General features: G+C 36.4%; 1 protein-coding gene across 4 annotated transcripts; it reads left to right on the top strand.

The window, feature by feature from the left end:
- The first annotated feature begins 71 nt into the window (after positions 1–71).
- On the top strand, positions 72–22,835 carry LOC122632566 (ubiquitin-conjugating enzyme E2 H). Of its 4 annotated transcripts, XM_043819507.1 has the most exons (6): positions 1,310–2,191; positions 12,916–12,992; positions 18,168–18,240; positions 21,882–22,049; positions 22,150–22,278; positions 22,421–22,835. In XM_043819507.1, exons 2-6 carry the CDS (start codon positions 12,957–12,959, stop codon positions 22,555–22,557), a joined length of 543 nt encoding a protein of 180 aa, XP_043675442.1. In that variant the 5' UTR covers positions 1,310–2,191; positions 12,916–12,956; the 3' UTR covers positions 22,558–22,835. The 4 variants fall into 4 exon arrangements, with proteins under 4 accessions (XP_043675440.1, XP_043675442.1, XP_043675441.1 ...); XM_043819506.1 differs by lacking the exon at positions 18,168–18,240 and having other exon boundaries at positions 1,952–2,191; XM_043819503.1 differs by lacking the exons at positions 1,310–2,191; positions 12,916–12,992 and adding an exon at positions 16,716–17,366.
- The last annotated feature ends 6 nt before the right edge of the window (positions 22,836–22,841 follow it).

Genomic DNA, 22,841 nt, shown 5'->3' with positions numbered 1-22,841 from the left:
GTACCTAATGCTATTATTTTGTTTATCGTTTTTCTATACGTCGATACGTATGTAACTTAACGTCGCTAATGTAACGTAATGCACGATGGATTTTGCATCAGTTTTTGAAAAAGGTGCTTATTCGGCGATATCGTTGCTTACAAAATCTTCAATCGATTGATTTTTCACGCTATGAAACATAATGCTTTCTACGACATTCAATTGAGACCAAACATAAATAAATTGTCTTCAATCCAAAGGAAAAATACTCGGGAACGTGTTTTTTCATCTTATCGTGCTGAAGTCAATTTCTCTTCTATTTTTGGTAAGTCATTTAACATTTTAGGTTAAAAATAAATATGACATATGCATAACGTTGCATCATTCATCGTTATTAAAAGTACGAATTAGTATTATTACAGTCGGATCGACGTTGTACCTAAAATGTTCGATTCTCGATATAAAAAATGAAGCGTTTTTCGTGTATAGAACGAAAAAAAAAAATATCGTACAAAAATATATAGGAAAACTGATAAAATCATACGCGATAGAATTAAGTGTACGAAATTTCGAGAATCTAGCCAACTTCGATATAACGTAGCACGTTGAACGTGATCTACGAGAAGCTTGAAAAGCCCGCCTCTGTAGGAACAAGATGGCGGCTCGAACGGTTGAGTGCCATCTCGTGGGAATTAGGTGAAGCGCGTGTAGGTCGTGGTAGAGCGAGAGAGAGGAAGAGAGGAATAGCGTGGAGGGGGTAAGAAGGAGAGTCCAGTACGTCGAGGAGAGAGCAGTATCGCAGATGCAGTGAAGTCGTCCGTGGGTTGACAGGTTGTGTGTGGTGGGTGTGAAGGAGTGTTAGAGAGAGAGAGAGAGAGAGAGAAAAAGAGAGAGGGGAAAAAGAGAAAGAGAAAGAGACAGACAGAGTGAGAAGAACAAGCCGGTGGTGTAACGAGAGAGGCGGAGGGCGAACGAGTGAGCGCGAGAGAAAAAAGAAAAACAGAGGAAAGGGATATCGTTTTGTTGTCGTGCGTCGAAGAGACGCATTCGTGCGACTTGGAGTCGCGCTTTGCTCGTGCTTCGTAGCCGAGAACGAAATGATTCTTTGAAGCTTACAGAGGAGTCCTCTCTCGATCGGTTTAGAAGTGTGCGACTAACAAAGAGAAGATATACGACACGTCGTAATTTCGGTCTATTTATCGTTCGGTCGGTCGATCGGTCGGTCGGTCGGACGGTCGGTCGGACGGACGGACGGACTGACGGACGGACGGTCGGTCGGACGAACGAACGAACGAACGAACGAACGAACGAACGGACGAACGGACGAACGAACGGACGGACGGACGGACGGACGAACGGACGAACGGAGGGATAGACGGACGGAGGAGGGACGGAGAGACGGACGAACGAAAGCACGGACGGACGGACGGACGGACGGACGATCGGACGTTAGTTCGTTCGGTTTGACGTTCGGAGGATCAGTCTATTTTGTTAACGTCGCGCCGCGTCGTTTACTTGAATCACCGACAAGGGATTATTTTTTCCTGTAAGAAGAGCTCGGATTGGCCGTCGTCGGGTTTACGACGTCGTCGTCTGGCAGTGTATCTCGCGCGTCGTTGTTTATTCGAGCGTTTCTCTATCGCGTTGGCAGATCGGCGATAGTAAAAACGAAAGCCAAAACGGCGACGACGACAAAGACCACGACAAAGACAAAGACAAAGACGTCGTACGGTGATTATTGGGTGCGCGTGTCTTTGTTTTTCTTTCTCGGTGCTCGATATTCAGCAGCGTTGTTGGTGCGACGGACAGAGTGCGGCGCGTTACCGTGAAAAGGAGACGACGACGACGACGACGAGGAGGTGGAGGAGGAAGGAGGAGGAGGAGGAGAAGAAGAAAAAGAAAAGAAGAGGAGTCGGTTGCGGCGTTGGAGGAAGAAGAAGAGGAGGAGGAGGAGGAGGAGTCGGTGGTGGTGGTGGCGGTGGTGGAGGAGGAGGAGGAGGAGGAGGAGCGTTTACCCGTGAGTTCACGAAGCCGTGCGCGCTGGATACGTAGCGGACTCTCGTGGAGGACCTTCGTGCGTGGAGCTACGATCGGGTGGCACAGCTGATCCAAGGACTCGGGTACGAAGGGCTCTTACTTGCCAATAACAGCCGACAAATATGTCGTCCCCCAGCGCTGGAAAACGACGTATGGACACGGACGTTATCAAACTGTATCCTTGAAACTTTTTTCTAACATCTCTCCCCTCCTTTTTTCTATCTATTTATCTATCTATTTGTCTGTCTGTCTGTCTGTCTGTCTGTCTGTCTCTCTCTTTCTTTCTTCATTTATCTTTCTTCTCTCTATTATCTAAACTATTGCTTTCTTTTTCTATCTTTCTACATTCTCGTCATCTAGTCGTTTTTCTTCGTCTCTCAGCAACCCCTTGCCACGACGCGTTCGTTCTCTCTCTCTCTCCCTCTCTCTCTCTCTCTCTCTCTCTCTCTGTCTTTCTCTTTTTCTCTCTTTCCGTTTTTCTATCACACACGTGTTCGCAATGGAATATAGAAGTGACTCGACATTAGAGTTCTCTTTGCAAGTGTCGGAGAGGGTCAGTGTGTATGAGCGTGCATGCGCGCGCATATGTATGTACATATGATGTGTCTATGTGCGTGCATAAGTCGTGTGTCAGTCCGTTTGTTTATCGGGGGCATATACGATCGACCATGCCTCCTGCTGTTGCTATTGCTGCGCTGCTGGTGCTGCTGGTGTGTTGCTGCTGCTGCTGCTACTACACTACTACATTACTATTATACTAGTCTACTATTCTACATTAGTATTACTACACTACTACTACTACTATTCTACATTACTATTACTATTACTACTACTATTCTACTACTACTCTACATTAATATTACTATTACTACTCTACATTACTATACTATTACTTTACATTACTATTACTACTACTATTACACTACTACTACTATTCTATTACTATCATACAACTATTACTATTACTACTACTATTCTATTACTATCATACAACTATTACTATTACTACTACTATTCTACTATTACTATCAATACAACACTACTATTACACAACTATTACTACTACTATTACCATCAATACTGCATTACTATTACTACACTACTACTATTACTATCAATACTGCATTACTATTACTACTACTACTACTACTACTAGTACTACTACTACTACTACTACTACTACTAGTACTACTACTACTACTACTACTACTACTACTAGTACTACTACTACTACTACTACTACTACTACTACTACTACTACTACTACTACTACTACTACTACTACTACTACTACTACTACTACTATTATTATTATTATTATTTTACTACACACATCATACTACTACTACACTATTACTACTTACCTACTGATACTACTACTACACTAATCTTCGGAACGATAGCACCGAGAGGGGAAACGACAGTGAATTTGGTGGGGATGTGCGCTAAAGGCTTCAGTAGGTGGTGGGGGTTAGTACGACGAGGGGTAGGTGCAGGGAGATCGAGTGCGAGGGGGAGAAGGAGACACTGGAGATTTACACGGCAACGTGCACACAATGGTTGCACGGGCCCACAATGGCGATGTACGATGCCTTCGACGAAACGAGGCGAGAGACAGAGAGAGAGAGAGAGAGAGAGAGAAGAGTATGAGGGCCGTTTCAATTTTTCTTGAAACAGACGGGAAGTATAGAACGAACGAGTTGACGGACGCACGGGTACACAGCTGTTTTTAACCAGCTGATCGTACACGTCTCCGCTAACAACTTCTCGCGATATATTAAGAGTCTCTATTCTCGTTTAAGAAATACACTTGGAAAATACATACATACGCGCTTGCATTTTCGTAGTGGGGAGGGGAGCGTGGAGAGGGGGCGAAGAGAACGTTGGGATGGAGGGGTGATCAGGCGGGTGGGTGGGCGGTCGGGGAGTAGGTACTCGATAGCTGACAGAGATAGATAAAGAAGGAGAAAGACAGAGTAATACGCACATACTTATACATACATATATAGATACATACATATGTAGATATGTAGATATGTAGTTAGCTTCGGCGTTCTTTTTCTCGATGTTGCATTTAGTCGTCTCATCTTTTTATATCCCTTAATTTCTTTCACGAACCCTTCTTCTCTTTGCCACCGATCGTCGTCCATCTTTCTCTCTTTCAAATATATCCGTCCATTTTTTGAAGCTTTTAATTGGATTTTATTTTAGCTACGTATCTATTACACTTATAATGTATTTGATAAGTTATCTAGAAAGAGAAAGAGAGAGAGAGAGAGAATGGAGGAGGTAAATAGTATTATATCATATATAAAATGTAGATCGTTTACGCTAGGAATATTCAATCAAAATTTTCTCTAGACGTTTTAACGATGGTCCAATATCATCAAAAGAGTTACGAAGTTGAATGATCGTTTTCTACGAGCGTGCGCGTGTAAGAATGAAATGAGAAAGACAGATAGACACGTGAGAGTGGGTGGGGATAAGTGAGGAGCAAGGGGTGAAGGATAATACGAGCGCGAAGGAACAGTATAAGCAATGGAGACGTTGCAATCGCGACGTTCGTTTCGGCCTCGTTTCTTTGAACGAACAGACGAGCGGGATCGACGAGAACGTAACGAGACTCTTCGCAGTTGCACGTAAAAATAAAACGGACGACTATAGAACGTACGTCGTTGGAAGCTTAACTCTGACGCAAATCGAGAGCGAATCAATGCTTTTTCGCGAAAGTTTGTCATATATATTTATTCTTTCTCTATTTCTTTTCCTCTATCTCTATCTCTATCTTTGTCTTTATCTCTATTCCTATCTTTATCTTTATCTCTTCGTATTTCTTTATACGAATCGAGAAAAAAAATGTATCTACTCCGATGAATTATCGTGAAACCGGAAAATTCGAAGGAAATGATTTAAAGTTTTCAAATTTCCCGCGTCTGGCACTTTCAATGATGGCACCTCGCGTCTACTTCTCTCAATTGATAAAGACGCGCAACGCGAGCCTTCTCGCCTACGTGCGTTAACATGCGAGCATACTTATAAACGTATGTATGTATGTATGTACGTATGCATGTACGTATTTATGTATATATTTATGTAGTCTTTCTTATACAGTAATCGACCTCGAACTACGAAAATTTATTTCCCGTTTGACGTAACCCCGTTGTCGTCACATTAGTACTGGTGTACTACTCGACGTGATAGTTCAATAGGAATCGATACTTTTGCCCGATTCGTAGTTATTTGTTTCTTTTTAAAATGACATTTATAGAGACAAAGTACAACGTATCTACTTTCGTCAAAGTTACGAAATGTAAAATTCCATACGTATTTAAGTATACAGAAGTTATTTGCTATAATTGACGTCGGTTATTTTAGAAATGCATGGTATACGATCCTTTTGACATTTTTCTATATGATACGAATCCTACAATTTTTCTTTTTTGTAAACGTAACTTTTCCCGCGTTTCTTTTTTCGCGATATATCGATCAGTTTATGTATGCGTTATGTGTGTGGCGTTAAAGTTAGGACAATCGTTTCTACAAAGTAATACGAGTGAATGGGCTATCTCTGCCCTTTTTTCTTTTTTCTGAATCTTTAATCTCGTCGATGTATGTTATATATACGTATAGATGTATATATGTATGTATGAATATCATGCGTACGTATTATGCATATATATATATATATATATATATATATATATACACACACACAAACACACGTTTCTGGTAACTTTCCATTCCTAGGGCCTTTATCTTTCAGTCCTCTGACGTAGATTTACGTACACATAGATATATACATATTTACGTACGTATGTACCTACGTACGTAGGTACGTTGTACATTGGTCGACGTTTCTTGCGACGAATGATCTATTTTCAGAGATCGAAAACTCGCTTGTAGCGCGCGAGACCCTTTTAGAAACACATCTATGCGCGTATAGTTCTTTCGATTTGTCCTTGCGTTTGTTCGATATCTCCAACGATGTTTTTCGTTATCGATTCGAGGAGTAAAAATTAATTAAAAAATTTCGTTAAAACGTCGCGTCTCGCGATCGATAAGAAAAACGACAAAGAAATTTCGAAAGTTCTCGTCGATCACACTTTTCTTTCGTGTCACTTTTTCAATATTTATCTATTGAATGATTTCGTTTGCGATCGAAGGTTGATGTAAAATAGGGAATATCGAAGAAGTGTCCAAATGGAAAACGATAAGAATATCAGGTATCTATATGTGAAAATACTTTCTCTGAAAGATTTTTATTGATTCGTGAATACATTTGCTTTTTACTATTGTTTATTTATATATTGTTTAGATATCAATGATCGATAATAGATCCTTTGATAATTCTCAGCATATAAATCCAAGAGAAATTTTATATCTTTCCTATTAAACTCTTCGACCCTATTTTCACATGTAATTTTTTTATTTTGAGAAAAAAACTCCGTTTGACCCATTTAAAGCCATTTCGAAAAAGTAGCCTCGTATTTGTTTTGAATTGTATTGAATTATATTTGTGTTTTCCATTCGAATTGGACGTCCCGTTAAAAATGTCTTCAGTTCACGTAAATCACTATTTCAATTTCATTCCGAACACGGGATGACACGTGTGCACTGTCGATCGGCCTCTCCTCATGGTTTACAATAAATCGTTTCCTTTCATCTGGCACAGAGTCACGTCTGTTTTAAACGTTCTCGCAACCACATCAGATTTTATGTTCCAATTTAAAGGCGTGTTTGCCCCTGACTCACGAAACTATCGCGGCCGAGTCGTTCTTTGTCTCTCTCTCTCTCTCTCTCTCTCTCTCTCTCTCTCTCTCTCTCTCTCTCTCTCTCTTGTATTTTTTTTTGTTTAGCATTTTCAAAGAGAGTGACAACAAGAAAGAGGGGGGGGGGAGAGAAATAAACGCGTACGTTCTTTTCCTTTTCTTTTATAGAATTAAAAACTCATTCTGCTTTATCAGCTCGTATCGTTTTCCCGTATTAAGTGTTAACGAAGGCTTAACTAACAAAGGCGTTCTCTTTCTTTTTGCTTCATTGTATTCTCGTAAGCCAATTGGTCTTTTTAAAAGTAAGATAGGTAGGGCTGCACAAATAGATCGAGCAGGGATTGACAAATTTTCTTTCTTCTTTTTTCTTTTTTATTGGTTAGCGAAATCTTCAGAAGATTTTCCAAAGATCGCGCGTTACTATCTTCATATAATTTTTTTTTTTGGAACGACAACGATCTCTTTCTCTCTCTCTCTCTCTCCAAATTGCCGGCTCATTCGTATTGTCTCTAAAACTAGAATCAAACTAAAGTAAAAAAAAAAGTTGGCTCTTGCTAATTTTACGCGGAACATTCTTGAATATTTTAGTGAAATCTTAGAACTCCCTTGGAACACGCTCTTAAAATCCCTGAGATCGAAAGAAGACATCATTTCCAATCGAGACAACATAAACAACGTGCTCTTAAAAGTTTCCGTGTTTTTGTGTTGCTTCACTTTTCTATACCCTGACATCTTATTCGATAATGGATAAAGCTTTGTTGTTGCGGTTAAAAGTAATAACGGTGTCTGGGAAATTGTTCTTGATGATAATTATTTTGATATTAATAATTCTTATCAAGAAACAATAAGAAGTTAGCTTTTATCAATAGTAGCCAGTAACTAAAGTTTACTGCTTTTTTTAATATTATTATTGTTATTATTATTTCTCTGCCATTTAACTTCACAATGATGTCATACATTATATACCCAATCGCGTGTTTCAATGGATATAATTTTTAAACTTCGGTATATATATATATATATATATATATATATATATATATATAAACAAGAATAACGTTCACACGACGATTGTATTTATCACAAAATAAGAGACGAAAGTATAGTATATGAATATGGTACATCTAGTAAAAGGAAACTTAGAGTAATAGATTTTTTATATCGCACAGCTTCTGTTATTGCTTTTCAACAAGTAAAGACCTTGCGTTTTCTATCCTTTTTTATCTTCAGAACGACACGCGAGCGAATGCGTCGGCACAATGGTGGAGATAGACGGATGATCCTTTTCTTTGGTTTTATTTTATTATATGACGTATGTATACACATGTATATACATACATATAAAATACGTACATGTATTTACCCGTCCAAATTTTTTTCTTTTCTTTTTTGGCATCCCTTTCTGCAAGTCAACGTAAAATGTTTGATCGATTACACTGCTCGAGATTTGTTCGTTTCTTGCAACACGCCATCTTTATTTCCAACGTGTTTAAGAATGATTGTTTTGTAACAGTATCGAGTCTTACAGAATTCTTCTCGTTCTTCTTTTTTCTTTCTTTCCTTCTTTCTTCAATTTTTTCTTTCTCTTTTTTCTTTTTTCTTCCCCTTTACTTTTCTTTTTTTTTTTTTGTTTTTCTTGTTCATTCGTTACGGGACACGAATGATGGGATTAAGAGGAAGTTGTTAGAATATTATCCGTCTTCTTCTCGTCCGTGAACGCGTGCTCAACGTATGGAAAAGAGCAGAGAGTAGTTGTTCGTGTGTCTGCACGTTAAATGAGCAAAAAAATTGCCACTCCTTGTGAAACTCATTGATTGTTAAATAAAATCTTCGGTCTCGTATTAGCAATAAGTTCTTAGCGATAACAGCTCGTTATTTTTTAATTTTTCCTTTTTCTTTTTTTTTTTTTCCTCTTAACAAATATGGCTGGTCACGTATACCAGACTCGACTCAAAGTTGTTCCTACGTTGTAAGAAAAAGAGACAAGGAGATAGATAGACAAACAGACGGAATATTTAATTACGTTTAACATATCGATAATCGTAGGACAACAGTTTTATCTGTTATTCTTTCTTTCTTTCTTTCTTTCTTTCTTTCTTTCTTCTGTTTTAATCTAATAGCTGACAAATATCACGAGGATAGATAGATCATAAATCGTTGTAAAGCAAATTTCTTCGTTTACGGACGTGCATAAGAAGGATCCCAAAGAGATTAACGATGTGTGTCACGCTCTGTGATAAGCTTGATGGTCACGTAAAACTCGAAGGTGCATACGTGAATCGTTTTATTATACGACAAAACGAAAATTCATACGACTTGGCATGCGAGTACGTGTTATTAGTTGACATAAGTTATACTTCTTCGGCGTACATAAATAAATATGTATCTATAAAGATATATAGGTATAGGTATTTACATACTTCTTCTTTAAAATTTTTGTCGGATGATCGAGCAAAGGTGTCTTTCGCGAAGGATAGAGGAGAAGAGAGAAGATTGAACACGAAAGGGTAAACATATTGTAGGCGGTTAACGAAAACGAAAGCATTAACGAAATTTTCGAAGGTTTCGGGTTCGGTGGTCCTTCCACCGAAATGATTTTCCAACTTCGTGTGTATGTGTGTATTTGTGTTTGCGTTTCGGAGGGATATTAACCTAATCGATTAGATTCTAATGAACAGGGTTATCAACGGAGATCCGTAACGGTTTCACCTTAATGGAATGGGTTCTCTCTCGCTATGGTAGTGCGAACATGTTTATCGACATAAAATTTGATTTCTCGTTAATCAACCAAATAAATTATCTGGAGGAGTATATCGCAATTCGAACGCAATTCGATCGTAATATTACGTCTATCATTATCGATATTCCGCATTAATGAATGTTCCTTTTTTAGTGTATCGTGAAAATCCTGGTAATACGCGCGATGACGTAAGAAATCGTTAGTAGCAAACTCAGGGACTTAGGTATGATCGATAAAAAGATAAATTGCATTGTGTTTGCTTCTCTTCGGTGATCACTAATTTCCGATAAAAAAGGGAAGAGTCAGTTGGTTTAGGGAGACTTTGTAACGCAAACTTCCGTTTGTACGAATCGTGTGTTATCGTGGATATATTATCCGGAAGGTCCTGCGATCATGTTTCTATTTATTTTTGTGTTTTTTTTGCATTTCTTGTTTTATCCTTTTTTCTTTTTCGAATTCCATTCGGTGAAGCTCTCCTTCCTTTGATTAGGTCATGAAAATTTATTAAGTCTGACACATTATTGTGACATTTGGGCGAGGCATCTGGACGCACCTTATAAAATAGAGAATCAAAGAGAAAGAGAGAGAGATGAATAGATAGAGTAGACGATGGCTATAGTAAATGTATTTTTTCAAAGCAAATATTTTCTACAACAACATTCCTCGATCGTTCGATTTTTTTTCCCCTTTTTGTAAAACTCCTTCGCACGCTACGTAAATAGGGGACGACGTTATAGCGTATCTCGCTTCGCTTTGTTCATCGTGGAAGGCACGAAACCTTGATGGAATCGTAAGCAGAAAGGTCGTTCCGTTGTAGGTGGCCATTGAAACGATACCGCGTCCTCGAGTGTTGCAAGTCCAACAAGTCCGATAATTCGAAAAAGAATCTTCTTTTTCCTTTCTTTTTTTTTTTTTATCTAAGGTAATCAAACGCGAGGATGATCGGTGAGATCAGAATATATATATAGTTTTAAACGAGACGTTTATCAAGTTTGAACGTAATTAAAATCATATATACTTTTCGATTCTTTAGTTCTATTAGAAAATATTTTTCCTTTGGGTTTTATCTTCTTCGTGGTGGGGAAAAAAAAAAAAGAAAAGAAAAATTTATTGAGATCATTATTGAACGCATTATCGATTGGAATTTGTAGAAACTTGTTTCGAAACCGATCGATGAGACTTTAGTGGCTTACATGCATTAGTCTCTTAGTATCGCGATGTAGGAGGTCACGTAGAAAGAAGAAAAGGGAAGCTTTCAATGTGAAAGAGAACAATCTAGGAACTTTGTAACCTCGAATGCTCAAGTAGTTTTTCCTTGTGGAACTAGGAAAACGATTGGTCGCTAGTTAAACACACTACATGAGTTTTCATTATGTATTCTAGAGCGTGTTCGGAAACGGAACATTCCGTGATACTATTATTCGATCCGAGAAACAAAGTAATGATTATCTAAACGCAGCTTTTATAACGATCAAACTATCTATTCACCTGGTCGGCTATAGATATAAGTCGGTCGTTTCTTTATTTGTTTTTCTTTATTCTTTTTCACTCTTTCTCTTCCTCTTTCTCTCTCTCTCTCTCTCTCTCTCTCTCTCTCTCTCTCTCTCTTTCTCTCTTTTTTTCTCTTTCTCTCTTTCTCTCTTTTTCTCTCTTTCTCTCTTCCTCTTTTCACTAGGAAGAGAATCGTCACGTTTTCTTACGTTTACAATCTAGATAGCAAACTTCTCTATCTCGCCCTCACTATCGCTAACTTTAATAACAACCGTAGTAGTTTCTACCGTTGCATTTTATCATTACGCGTTACAGACTCGAGCCGCACCTTATCGTTTGTAATTTTATTGTTTTTCGTTTTCTTTGCTTCAATGATCTCGAACCAGAGTGCGTAATCGCGGTCAACGCGACGCGAACGTATTTTCATTTCTTTCTTTTTTTTTTCTTTTCTTTTCTTTTTTTTTTTTTTTTTTTTTTTTTTTTTTTTTTTCGTTTAAAATCATAAGTGAAATTGAGAAGGGGATATCGATAGATAATTATAAATTTTATTAGATACATTAGTACGTATATATTTGGACGACGACAGTGGTCGATAAAGGTATCGTGATAATAACTAAATTATTTTACGAATGTGCTTATGTATCCGAATATTTTTAAAGTTATTTATAAACAACCTAATTTGCGTCAGGATATTTTTTATCGTTATCTTACTACGTAGTTCGTGCACGCGCGCGTGTGTGTCAATGTCTTGTGTATACGTATACGTGCATTTTCTGGCCTTCTTTAATTAGATTTTTATTGCTTTGTTTTTTCCTTCTTTTCACTGTTTACTTTTATCTCGTAATGATGATAGAGCGAAATTTAATGAATTCGAGCGGACGAGTTACTACTAACGGTTACCTCGATTCCATGCTTTAATCCTTTCATGTAATACGTGAGATACTTTGAAATATATTGAGAAATTGCAGAAAAAAAAACAGTAGTTCTTTTTTTTTTTTTGACTCTGCTATTATTCTCTCTCTTTCTCTCTCTCTCTCTCTCTCTTTTTTTTTTAAGAGAACGTATTTGCTTTTTACATTTTCTTTTTTTCATCGTACTATGTCGTACGAATATAAATTGCAATTAATTAATTTATAATGGGAATGGTCGTTACGGTTTGCATCTTAACTTTTTCAGGTGACGCTTTAATGTTTTCGATGTAATATTTTTTTTCTGTTAGCGAGAAAAAGAGAAAGAAGAAATAAAATAAAAAGAATGGAAATATAAGATCGAAAGAAAAGTGATTCGGTCGAGGCGAGAAATGTTGTAGAAATAAGCGAGCACTTTCTAACCGAGCTCATCGATAGTCCTGCTCGCTCGCGAGATAAAAGCATGCCAATGACCTGCGTTAACGTGTGAGACAACCAATAGATATGATGATAAAACGTGGGGTTGTCATATTCTCGGGGAAAGTTGAGAGTTATAGGTAATCGAGCGTTTCGTACAATTTTTCTTTTCTTTTCCTTTCTTTTTTTCTCAGATTGTACGAATAATCTTAACTCTTGTCGAGTTGGCAGGAGTAAATGATTTAGGAAAGAAACAAGAAATAAAAAAGAAAAAATCTACGCAAATAATGGCGCCACGTTTGGGTTACATCGTCGACATTTCATTACGTTGCATCAATCGTAATATCAATAACAATCATTCTCGAGAGACTATGAAACGTGTTTTAACGATCGTGAAACGAAGAGAAAATGATATTGACATTTCCTATATTCTTCAATTTTTCATTGCATCTATAATCATGATTAACATTCATTTCATCGTTTTTTTTTTTCCTTTTTCCTTTCAAACGTTTAATGTTATCTCAGTCTTCTCTCTATTTTCCTTAACTCAATATATATATACATTATATAACAGAATAGAAAGCAAACATGAGGTGACGATCCTCGGAGGACTCAATGAATTTTCTGTCAAATTCTACGGACCACGAGGGAGTAAGTATATATATATATATATATATATATATATATATATATATATATCACATACATATATTTTTTCTTCCCTGTTTTTTCCTTTATTTATTTTTTTTTTCTTTAATTTCAAGATATAATTTATATTCATATATTTATTTATTATAATAGCTATATCACATTGTATCAAGCGTATATGTACACGAGTCTTTAATTAAGACAAATTTTTATGTTAATTTGACAAGTTTATTTCCTTTTTTTTTTATTATTTTTTTTTTTTTTAAATTCCAGTAGAGATATTATAAGAACGTGTATGATCAATGTTGAATTAATGATGTTGTCGTACGAGTATATCTATGTACATAGTATGTATTTCTTTGCGTGCGAAGAGCTCGTGGACCAGAACAATTTTCTTGCACGTATATACATACATACACATATAAATGTATATACACATACATAGAGTCCTGAGACGAAGGATCGCTTTACGTGTTCATTTCGTCTCTCCTTCTATTTTGATATTCCAAGGTCGACGTGCTCTTCTCGTCACACCGGATATACTTATGCAATGGCGCGTACTTACGCTTTCCTTGGTTCGCGTGCGAAGAACATTATCGATTGGCAGGAGTCTCGCGAACCAAAAGTTCCTTGACTTCTCGTTAACGAGTAGTCCATCAGGATTAGAAGTCCGAGTTCTTCAGGTTTAAATCGATTGCCTTGAGACTCTTCGTTCGAGTCAACATGACTTTATTTACTCTCTCTTTCTTTCTTTTTCTTGATAAATAAATATACACACACGTACACACACACACACACATTATATGTATGTAGAAAGAGCGAGAGGAAAATATTCTAAATGATTTCTGTTTCGTGACAAAAACGAAACGGATTCGGTTTTCGAACGTAAGTAAGTACTATGTACCGTACGGACAAATATGTTCGATCGATCTCTTAGTAGAAATCGAGTTCGAGCTCGAGCTCGTAACCGTTCATTTTATTTCCAGTTCGAAACGAACGATCTCCCGTTTTGCGGAATAAAGCGACAATTCACGACGGGTTTGGCGCGAGCACGATGTAAATATACCGAGCAACATTTATTTTATTCAGTTTCTCTTGCCTCGTTGTGTCCCGTTCTCCTGGCGAACTCGCGTTCCCCTATATAATTCATCGGAGTTAAACCACAAATCGTTTCGGTACTAGAAACGTCGCTTCTACAAATATGTATTTCTACGGTAGATCGTTTCCAAGTACGTTCGCTTATATATGCGTAATTAACGTGCTCCTTCTCAGTTTTAATTTTCGCGATATCACGATGACTTTTATTTACGCGTAGATTATTTCTTTTTCTCTTTCTCTCTCTTTCTCTCTTTCTCTCTCTCTCTCTCTCTCTCTCTGTGTGTGTTTTTTTTCCTTTAGATTTTTTTCCTTCTGTGTTTTTTTCTTTTTTTTTTTTCCATTTTGTTTGGAAACTCTCGACCCGATTTGTTGACGAAATATCTACGAATGAAAATAGAAAACTTTCGAAAGTATGTACACGATTGAACGAAATAAACCGTCGTTTCAAAGTTTAGAGATATATATGTGTATATATATATATATACATAAATACGTATGTATATATATACACACACGTATATAAATTGTATAATGAATAGCGTAGTTATAAATTGATAAGATTAACTCTCTTTCTATTCGTACGAACGTTTAGATATATCAAAAGGTACGGTCGTCGATTGGTTTTGTTCGTAAGTAAGTACGTAGACGACGATGAAAAATTGTGTAACGAGCGAGACTTCTTCACGACTTCTTCTACATTACTACCGCTGCGCAAAATCGTTGCCGTTTAGAAACTCTCCTGGAAAAGTGAATATAAGTTTAACCAAGGAAAGGGATCGTAAGCGCAACGGTACGATGAAGTAACCGCTCTCTTCCCGCTAATTACGTGATTATTTCATTTTCTACGTTTCACAAGTCGGATTATCGCGACTGCGTATCGATAATTGCCTTTCGGCGAGTACAAAGAACTTAGATCAAGCAATCGATAAGCGAGAAAACTGGGAAAGAAGTGCGTTTTCTTTTTTGGTTTTATCGTTTCGTCGAATATGTATATAGAAAGGGTATAAATCTAACGATTACAAAAAAAAAAAAAGAAAAAAACAGAAAACGGATGACGAGCTTCGTTTTTTCTTTCTGTTCTTTTTTTATTTCTTTCTTTTTTTTTTTTTTTTTTTTTTTTTTAATATAGATAAAATTAGCGAGGCGTATCATTAGAAAAATATCGACCTTCCACCGTAAGATGTGCAGCATTTAATTTGTTCAATGTGTCAGATTGCCTTGCTAAAGTGGTGTGTATGTATTATATATTTGCGTGCCAATATATATATATATATATATATATATATAATTCGAGGACGTTACGAAGAAGAAGTAAATACACACTCGGCTTGTCTCGAAAGAAGAATAGCAGAAGGTTTTGCTTTGGAGTACGAAGTGGCACGCTCGTTTGGAAATGGCTGTAAACGAGCGGTCGCTTGATATACATCGGAGATACCGCAGTGCAACGGGTGACCCACTTTACACTCGGGAAGGCTCTAATACGCCCTAAGATTTTTCTGTTCGTATAGAACACGGAGTCACTTACAATTAGCTTTGTAGCGCATTTGAGTTCGTAAGGAAAGTTCTTTTTTCTTTTTCTCCCCTCGTTTTTCTTTCCTCTCTTTTCTCTTCCATACTTCTTTTTTTCCCCCCTTTTTCCTCTCCTCTTTTCTTTCCGAAATTCGTACGTAACAAAAAAGACGCGATATCGTATTTAAATCCTGTGGATTGTAAAAAATATAAGGAAAAAAAAAAAAGAAAGAAAGAAAGAAACAGAAAAAACAGGAAAAGAGCGATTATCTGAATTATCGGCCGATAACGAATGATTCGACCTAGATAATCTTTGTTCTAAGAGACATGGCATAAAAATAAATTCATTAGGCTTTCTTTCTTTCATTGAAATTACGAAAGCTCGTACTACACATTTTATTGCGTCTATATAGAAAGTCTCAAAGTACGCACGCGCGCGCATCGACGTTCACCGCACTCTCGTTGCTTCTCTTGCTTCGAGCAAAATTCATCGTTGTGTGTGTGTATATATATATATATGTATATATATATATATACGTATGTATATATGTATGTATGTATGTATGTATGTATGTATGTATGTACCTTCGCAAACGTGCGTCATCGAAATTCCGATCGAAGGGATTTCGAATAATAGGTACCAGATATAAAATTAATACGTTCATTATAAATTTATTCGATCGTGTTTTTAGATTGGTTTATTAATTTGGACTATTCAATTACGTCGTTCTTTTTTGTTCTTTTCTTTCTTAAAATTTAGATTAAAGCTAGTTAGTTATAATAATCATAGCAATAACGATCTCTACGATAAATTCCATTACTAATTTAGCAACGCATTGATGTACAATTTGATTGCATATCCGATGAATTCGCAACGTTCATTTGTATGTCACAACTCTGCGCGTACGAATGCGGGTCAATAGTAGGAATAATTGAAAAGTGATCAGAAATACACGTTCATTTGCTCTTTTTTTTTCTTTTTTTAATTTAATAAATTTGATATCAATTTTATTAATGAATTCTATACGTATATAGAAGGATTTATAATTCAATACGTATATAGAATTAAAAAGAGAGAAGGAATATAAATGAAAAAGAGAAGAGTCTAGAATTTCTAAATGTTATAAAATGTCGACAAATTTATTACTTAACAATGTTAAATTATTCAAGAAACAATTCGTAGAGAGATATAAAATTCTGAGATTTGTGATTAGTAAATATGTGATAGATAGAAGAATATAGAAAAGAAGAGTTGAGATAACGAAGAACGAACTGGAGTGTTTTATCGTTGTGGAATTATACTAATTATGGTATCGATGAAGCCGCTTTTTGCACGAAAAAGAAAAAGAAAAAGAAAAAAGAAAAAAGAAAACAGCAGAATGAAGAAAAAACAAAAAAAGAGAAGATAAAGGAAAAAAATATATCTCGTTTACGAAAGAAGACTTCTTATAGATCTAACGGATGTTATTGATAATAATGTCGCTAATCGTCGTCGTTTAAAGAAAGTGTGTTATATTAGCGTGACTATGATGTTAGGAGGCAAGGTTAGCAGCAGCAACAACGGCATGTCATTGAATTCTCGCTTCGTTCTATTCCAAGGCACGATGCACGCGATATTAACGTAAAGGCTTTGCAATCTTATACGTGGGGCATATAAAGGGCACGTAGGCGGTGAGGATGGAACGGAAACGTAGAGAAGATTTTTGCCAGAAGCATCAATGTACATACATATTCCGGTTGCTTGATTTCTACATACATACATATTCATATGTATGTACTTTAAATAAAATTACCTCCGGATACTATATAACTTTTCGATAATATCGTTCTTTTTATTTTTATTTATTTATTTATTTATTTATTTATTTATCTTTTTGATATATTTTTATATTTTTTTTTCTTTCCTTTTTTTCAATTTATTCGTCAAAATTACGCACGATTTCTTTTTCGTAAGTTCGTACGTTCGTTTTTCGATTTATCGTCGTTATCGTTAGTAAATAAAATTCTCTCATGTGTTTACTTATTCGGTAATGTTCATTTTCGTTTCTGGATCAAGAGTAAGAGGGATTGAGATTGAAAAAGAGAAGGAGAGAGAGAGAGAGAGAGAGAGGGAGGGAGGGAATGAGAGAGAAGGTTTTAGAGTAGGCAGATAAAAAGGTCGAGCATGTTTATCAAATCGCACGAAGCTCGTAATCTCGGCTAACACTCGCTCGTCATTTCGTAAGCCGAAAATGGACGATGATAAATATCGCCGAGTCTCTCTTTCTCGCTCTCTATTTATCTATCTTTCCTTCTGTGTCTCTTCTACCTACGCTACGACATATACGCTACCGTTCGTTTAATAAATGACGAAGAGATCTTGTTTTAATCTCTTGCACGCGATGATTCACGATTTTATTTTCTCGCTTACGTTTTCTTCATTTCTATACCCCTTTGAAAAAATAAATCCCGGAAAACGATCGAAACGTACTGCTCGACGATACATACGATATTATGTTTTTCTTTCTCTTCTTTTCCTTTTTATATATATATATATATTTTTTTTTTTCTTTTTCCTTTCTCTTAAATTAGTGCGTATCTTTCATCGGCGAAAACGGAAATCACGATGCTCCAACGTGGGAACGAGAATCAAGGAACGTTATCGGTATAAAAGATCGTACATACATACATATAAACGCAACGTATGTTCACTCTAATCACGAACGTAAAGCCTGAGGTCCGCGAATCTCATAAGATAAACTGAGAATCAAGGAACACCAAACGAATGATATGTATCTCGCGAAAGCAATGTATCGTATGTTTGTTCGGAACAAACGTCGTTAATAATCCCTAGTTTTCATGGGAAACCACTTGGAAGAATGAACATATTACACATAGATAACGAGAGAAAGAAAGAGAGAAAGAGAAAGAATAGTTTAAAGTCTAGACATCGTACTTAAATACCTAAATATACATACTATTCGACACTCGACAAAGACAACAATTTTAATCGGACCTTTTTGCAACTCTTCTAACTTGTTACAACAACAACATAATCTATAATGTCAATAATATGATTATGCGTTTTAATTTATCTTTATATAAGCTTAACGCCATTGGATTTATTCACAAAATTTCTTTCGATGGGCTAACGCTTTAAACCAACATTTATTTGGCCCATTTCATTCGGAATATGTAGATAAATATATATTTCGATCGGTTCCTTCACTTATCGGTCCTTTAGATAAGAAATACGTGTACATACTTATTTTATTGAATTCAACGAGGTTGAAGAAAAATACTTGAAGTTTAATAGAAAAATCTACACAGAAAGAGAAAGAAAAAGTAGGAAAGATAGAGATAGAGATAGAGATAGAGATAGAGATAGATACCACCTGCGTGTCATGCCAACATTCTTTTACTTTCTCTCTTTCTCTCTTTCTCTCTCTCTTTCTCTCTGTTTCTATCATAATATTACAACATCCTCAATGGGCGAAGGCCACATAGAATTCTTACCATTTGCACGCTAATATCTCATTTATTATTGTTAATGCGTTTGTATTTAGCGGGTTTGCATAGGCCCCCAACTATTATATATGCACTGTTCGTTGAGCGCCTCGAGAGGAAGAAAATTGGGTCAGTGGGTCAAGCGCAGAGAGAAGAAGATTGATATTGAACTGCGTCGTCTACCACTACTGTTTCACCCTCCTCCTCTTCCTTCTCCCCCTACTACTTTCTCTATCCCTTGGTACCCCCAATACACCTGTAAAAAAAATCAAGGAGGGTGTGCAGCAAATATTAAATCGCTTTCGCGAGACTTTTAGATCTAACCTCCATCGATTATGGTCTACTTCTCTCTTCGATATCTGTTTCTTCTTCTTCTTCTTTTTTTTTTTTTTTTTTTTTTTTAATCTATCTCGAAATATTTTAAACAGTTTTTTTAACTCTTTTTTTTTTTTTTTTTTTTAGAGTAAGAAAAACGGGAACAAGAAAGGAATAAGAAAGAACTCATGAATATCGTTCAAAAAAGTGTGAAGTGTTGACCACGTAGCTTTGTTCAAGGGAAATAATGTAATGTTTAAATAGTTTCAGAATATTTTCAACTCTAGAACTATTCCCGTGCGTTAGGAATAATTTCGATCGGGTGACGATCAGTACGACTCGCGACAATCGCATCCGGTTTCCGGTCGGACGACTAGCAGTAGTGATCGTCTATAGAAAAACCATTCTTCCATAGTATAACGTCCATAGTTAAGAATCATTTGCGATTCGTAAATGAAAAACTTTTTTATTCTCAAGGAGCAAATCGTAAAAGAGTTTTATAACATAGGGAACCTCATTCCTGTCTCTGTCGGAATGCGGTCCGAGATAAGCGCGAAATTCAAACGGAAAATTTTCATGCCGTTCTATGTGCTTAGATCGAACGAAACGAAACGAAACGAGTTTGTGGTGGTTACGTTATCGTACGGGCGCACTTTCTACGGCGTAAGATTATACGTACATATATGTAAAGGAGAACAAAATCCGACGGAAAGTGGGAGGGTATGGACTTGCATAGAGAAAAGGAAAGAACATTTAATTTCATTTTATTTCATTTACCGTATCGTTCGCTTATGTTTTATTCGTGAAAGTTTATTTTATTTTCCGGACAATATATAAAATAAGAAATGAATAAGAAAAATAGAGGAAGTGACCCTTAATGTTATGTATAAAAAAAATAAAAAAAAAGAAAGTTCGAAGGAGATGATGAGAAAGGTTAAGCAGGACGCGGGAAGAGAGGGATAGAATAGGGACGTGCAAAAAGCAACAAAAAAAAAAAAGAAGAAGAAGAAGAAGAAGAAGAGGAAAAAAATGTCAAGGTTTCGTTAGAGAGAAGTTAGACCGTAAAGATGGCGGTGCATGTTGCAATGCACTCTCGGAGACACACTCATGACTCGCGTGCGTGGGTATCGATACTTTCACCCGTGAATCCCCAACACGTTTATGCGTGTGCACGTGCGTGAACCACGGACAGGTGGGTCATGTTTCTCGCCTTCACGCATACAGTACGGATACCTGAACGTATACGTATCGTCGTACGCATAATTTGCAACATTCGATGGCAAAAGACACTCGGATCTATGACGAATAGAAACGTACTTACTTACGTGGGACTATTAACAATAGTAAAAACAATGAGAATAAGAATGTCGTACATACATACATACATACATACATACATACATACATACATACATTCTTCGTTATTTTTTTAATCATTTTTATCGAAGATATACTTGCTTAGTAATTATTCGATTTAATCAACATCGTAGTAAGATCTTATGAAATAATCGAGCTTTAACGGAAATCAGAGGTTTATTTCCGCAGTATGATCGTGACAAGCGCAACGTGATCTTTTAACAATTTATTCATTTTAGATAACGTATGCGACGTTTACTTTATGACTAGATATACATATGTAATTTCTATTTACATAGATATACAACATATTGTTGCGATCTCTTTATTATCGATTCATTGAGGTGATTATGGTCGAACTATTCTTACATGCTCGAGCCACCTTTAACGTTTCATTATACGAATGTATGTATTTGAAATGTTTTATCATTGCTGAGGGTATAAAATATTCTTTGCTTCCTTTCTTTTAAATGGGAAAGATTGTACGAGTAGAAGAAATCTCGTTCTTTCTTTTTTCTATTTCCACGAAGGAACATCGCCCTCTGAGAAATTTTACCGTTGAACGTTCTCGTTTCCGTGAACGTAGCGCGAATTATGGTACAGCCTTTGAATCTCCGATCGTGCAATAACATCGATAACTGTACACAGTCGATCGTAACGATCTAACTGAAGATCGGCTGCAAATCGTTCTTTTATTCCTTTCCTTTCGCGAAGTAAACGCGAATCGGTAACACAATTGAGAAGTTTAGTGGAAGAAAAAAAGGAGATTTCATTTTGATGGTGTCATTTCGACGATGCTAACAAATTTTTTATTTTTTACACGCATAGATCTCTGCAATTTAACTCTTTTATATATATATATATATATATATATATATATATATATATAATAAATTATGGATTTTTATTATTATTGCAGATTTGTTTTTTAACCGAACGAAAAAGGCACGACTTCTTGAGGAGTTTTATTTTTTTTCGTTTCTTTTCTTTTTCAGCAAATTCTCTCGATTTTATTTTGCAGGTTTTGTAAATGATTGCCTTTTTATCATATTTTTCAATCGAGAACGAAATAATGAATCGGATATATAATTGTTACATTGTAACTATATCGTCCATTGTTCTTTACAGCACCTTACGAGGGTGGAATATGGAAGGTGAGGGTTCACTTGCCCGAACATTATCCCTTTAAATCTCCTTCGATCGGGTTTATGAACAAGGTCTACCACCCTAACATTGACGAAGTTTCAGGCACCGTATGCCTGGACGTTATAAACCAGGCTTGGACTGCCCTCTATGGTATACATTCGTTTTTACAATAATTATGATCTATCCTTAATTTCTATTCGTTTTAATATCAGAAAAAATAAGATAAAGATAATCCGTTCGATTGTTTCAGACTTGTCAAATATTTTCGAATCCTTCCTGCCTCAGCTATTAACATATCCCAATCCCATCGATCCTCTAAACGGTGATGCAGCTGCTATGTATCTTCACAAACCAGAGGAATACAAGAAGAAGGTAGCAGGTATGTTTTTTTTTTTTTATTTTAATTTATTATTAATAACAAACAAATAAAAAGACAGAGAAAGATAGAAATAATCAGAAAAGGAGAAATAATAAATGAAAGTTATTGATATCGATTTAATTTCGTTTTGATATTTCGATAGATTACGTGAGGAAATATGCAACGGAAGAGGCATTGAGGGACCAGGAGAATGGCGGGACCGGAAACGGGATGTCGTCCGATAGCGAGTCATCGATGAGCGATTTCAGCGAAGACGAGGCGCAGGACATGGAGTTGTAACCAAATATTCTATCATCCATACCCATATCCTTAATCTCGATTCCCTGTAAAACTCCGATCGTTTGCCCTACCAAATAGAATGCTTATATTCCAAAAAGCTCCGGAAGAGAGCTTAACTTTCGGTTTTGGCCGCACGACGTTCTCGTCGCACGTATCTCAGGTCGCGATGGCCGACGACTCACGTTCTCCCTCCGACCATCGTTCTCTCATAGTCATGTCCGATATACGAAGATTTTATTATCTTACGGAAGAATGTTAAAGGGATAAATATGTCCCCCCCCCCC

This window comes from Vespula pensylvanica, chromosome 10, assembly GCF_014466175.1.
Source record: "Vespula pensylvanica isolate Volc-1 chromosome 10, ASM1446617v1, whole genome shotgun sequence".
Classification (NCBI taxonomy): Eukaryota; Metazoa; Arthropoda; class Insecta; order Hymenoptera; family Vespidae; genus Vespula; species Vespula pensylvanica.
The sequence above is the reverse complement of the archived record's forward strand: the minus strand, read 5'-3'. Positions and strand labels throughout refer to the sequence as shown.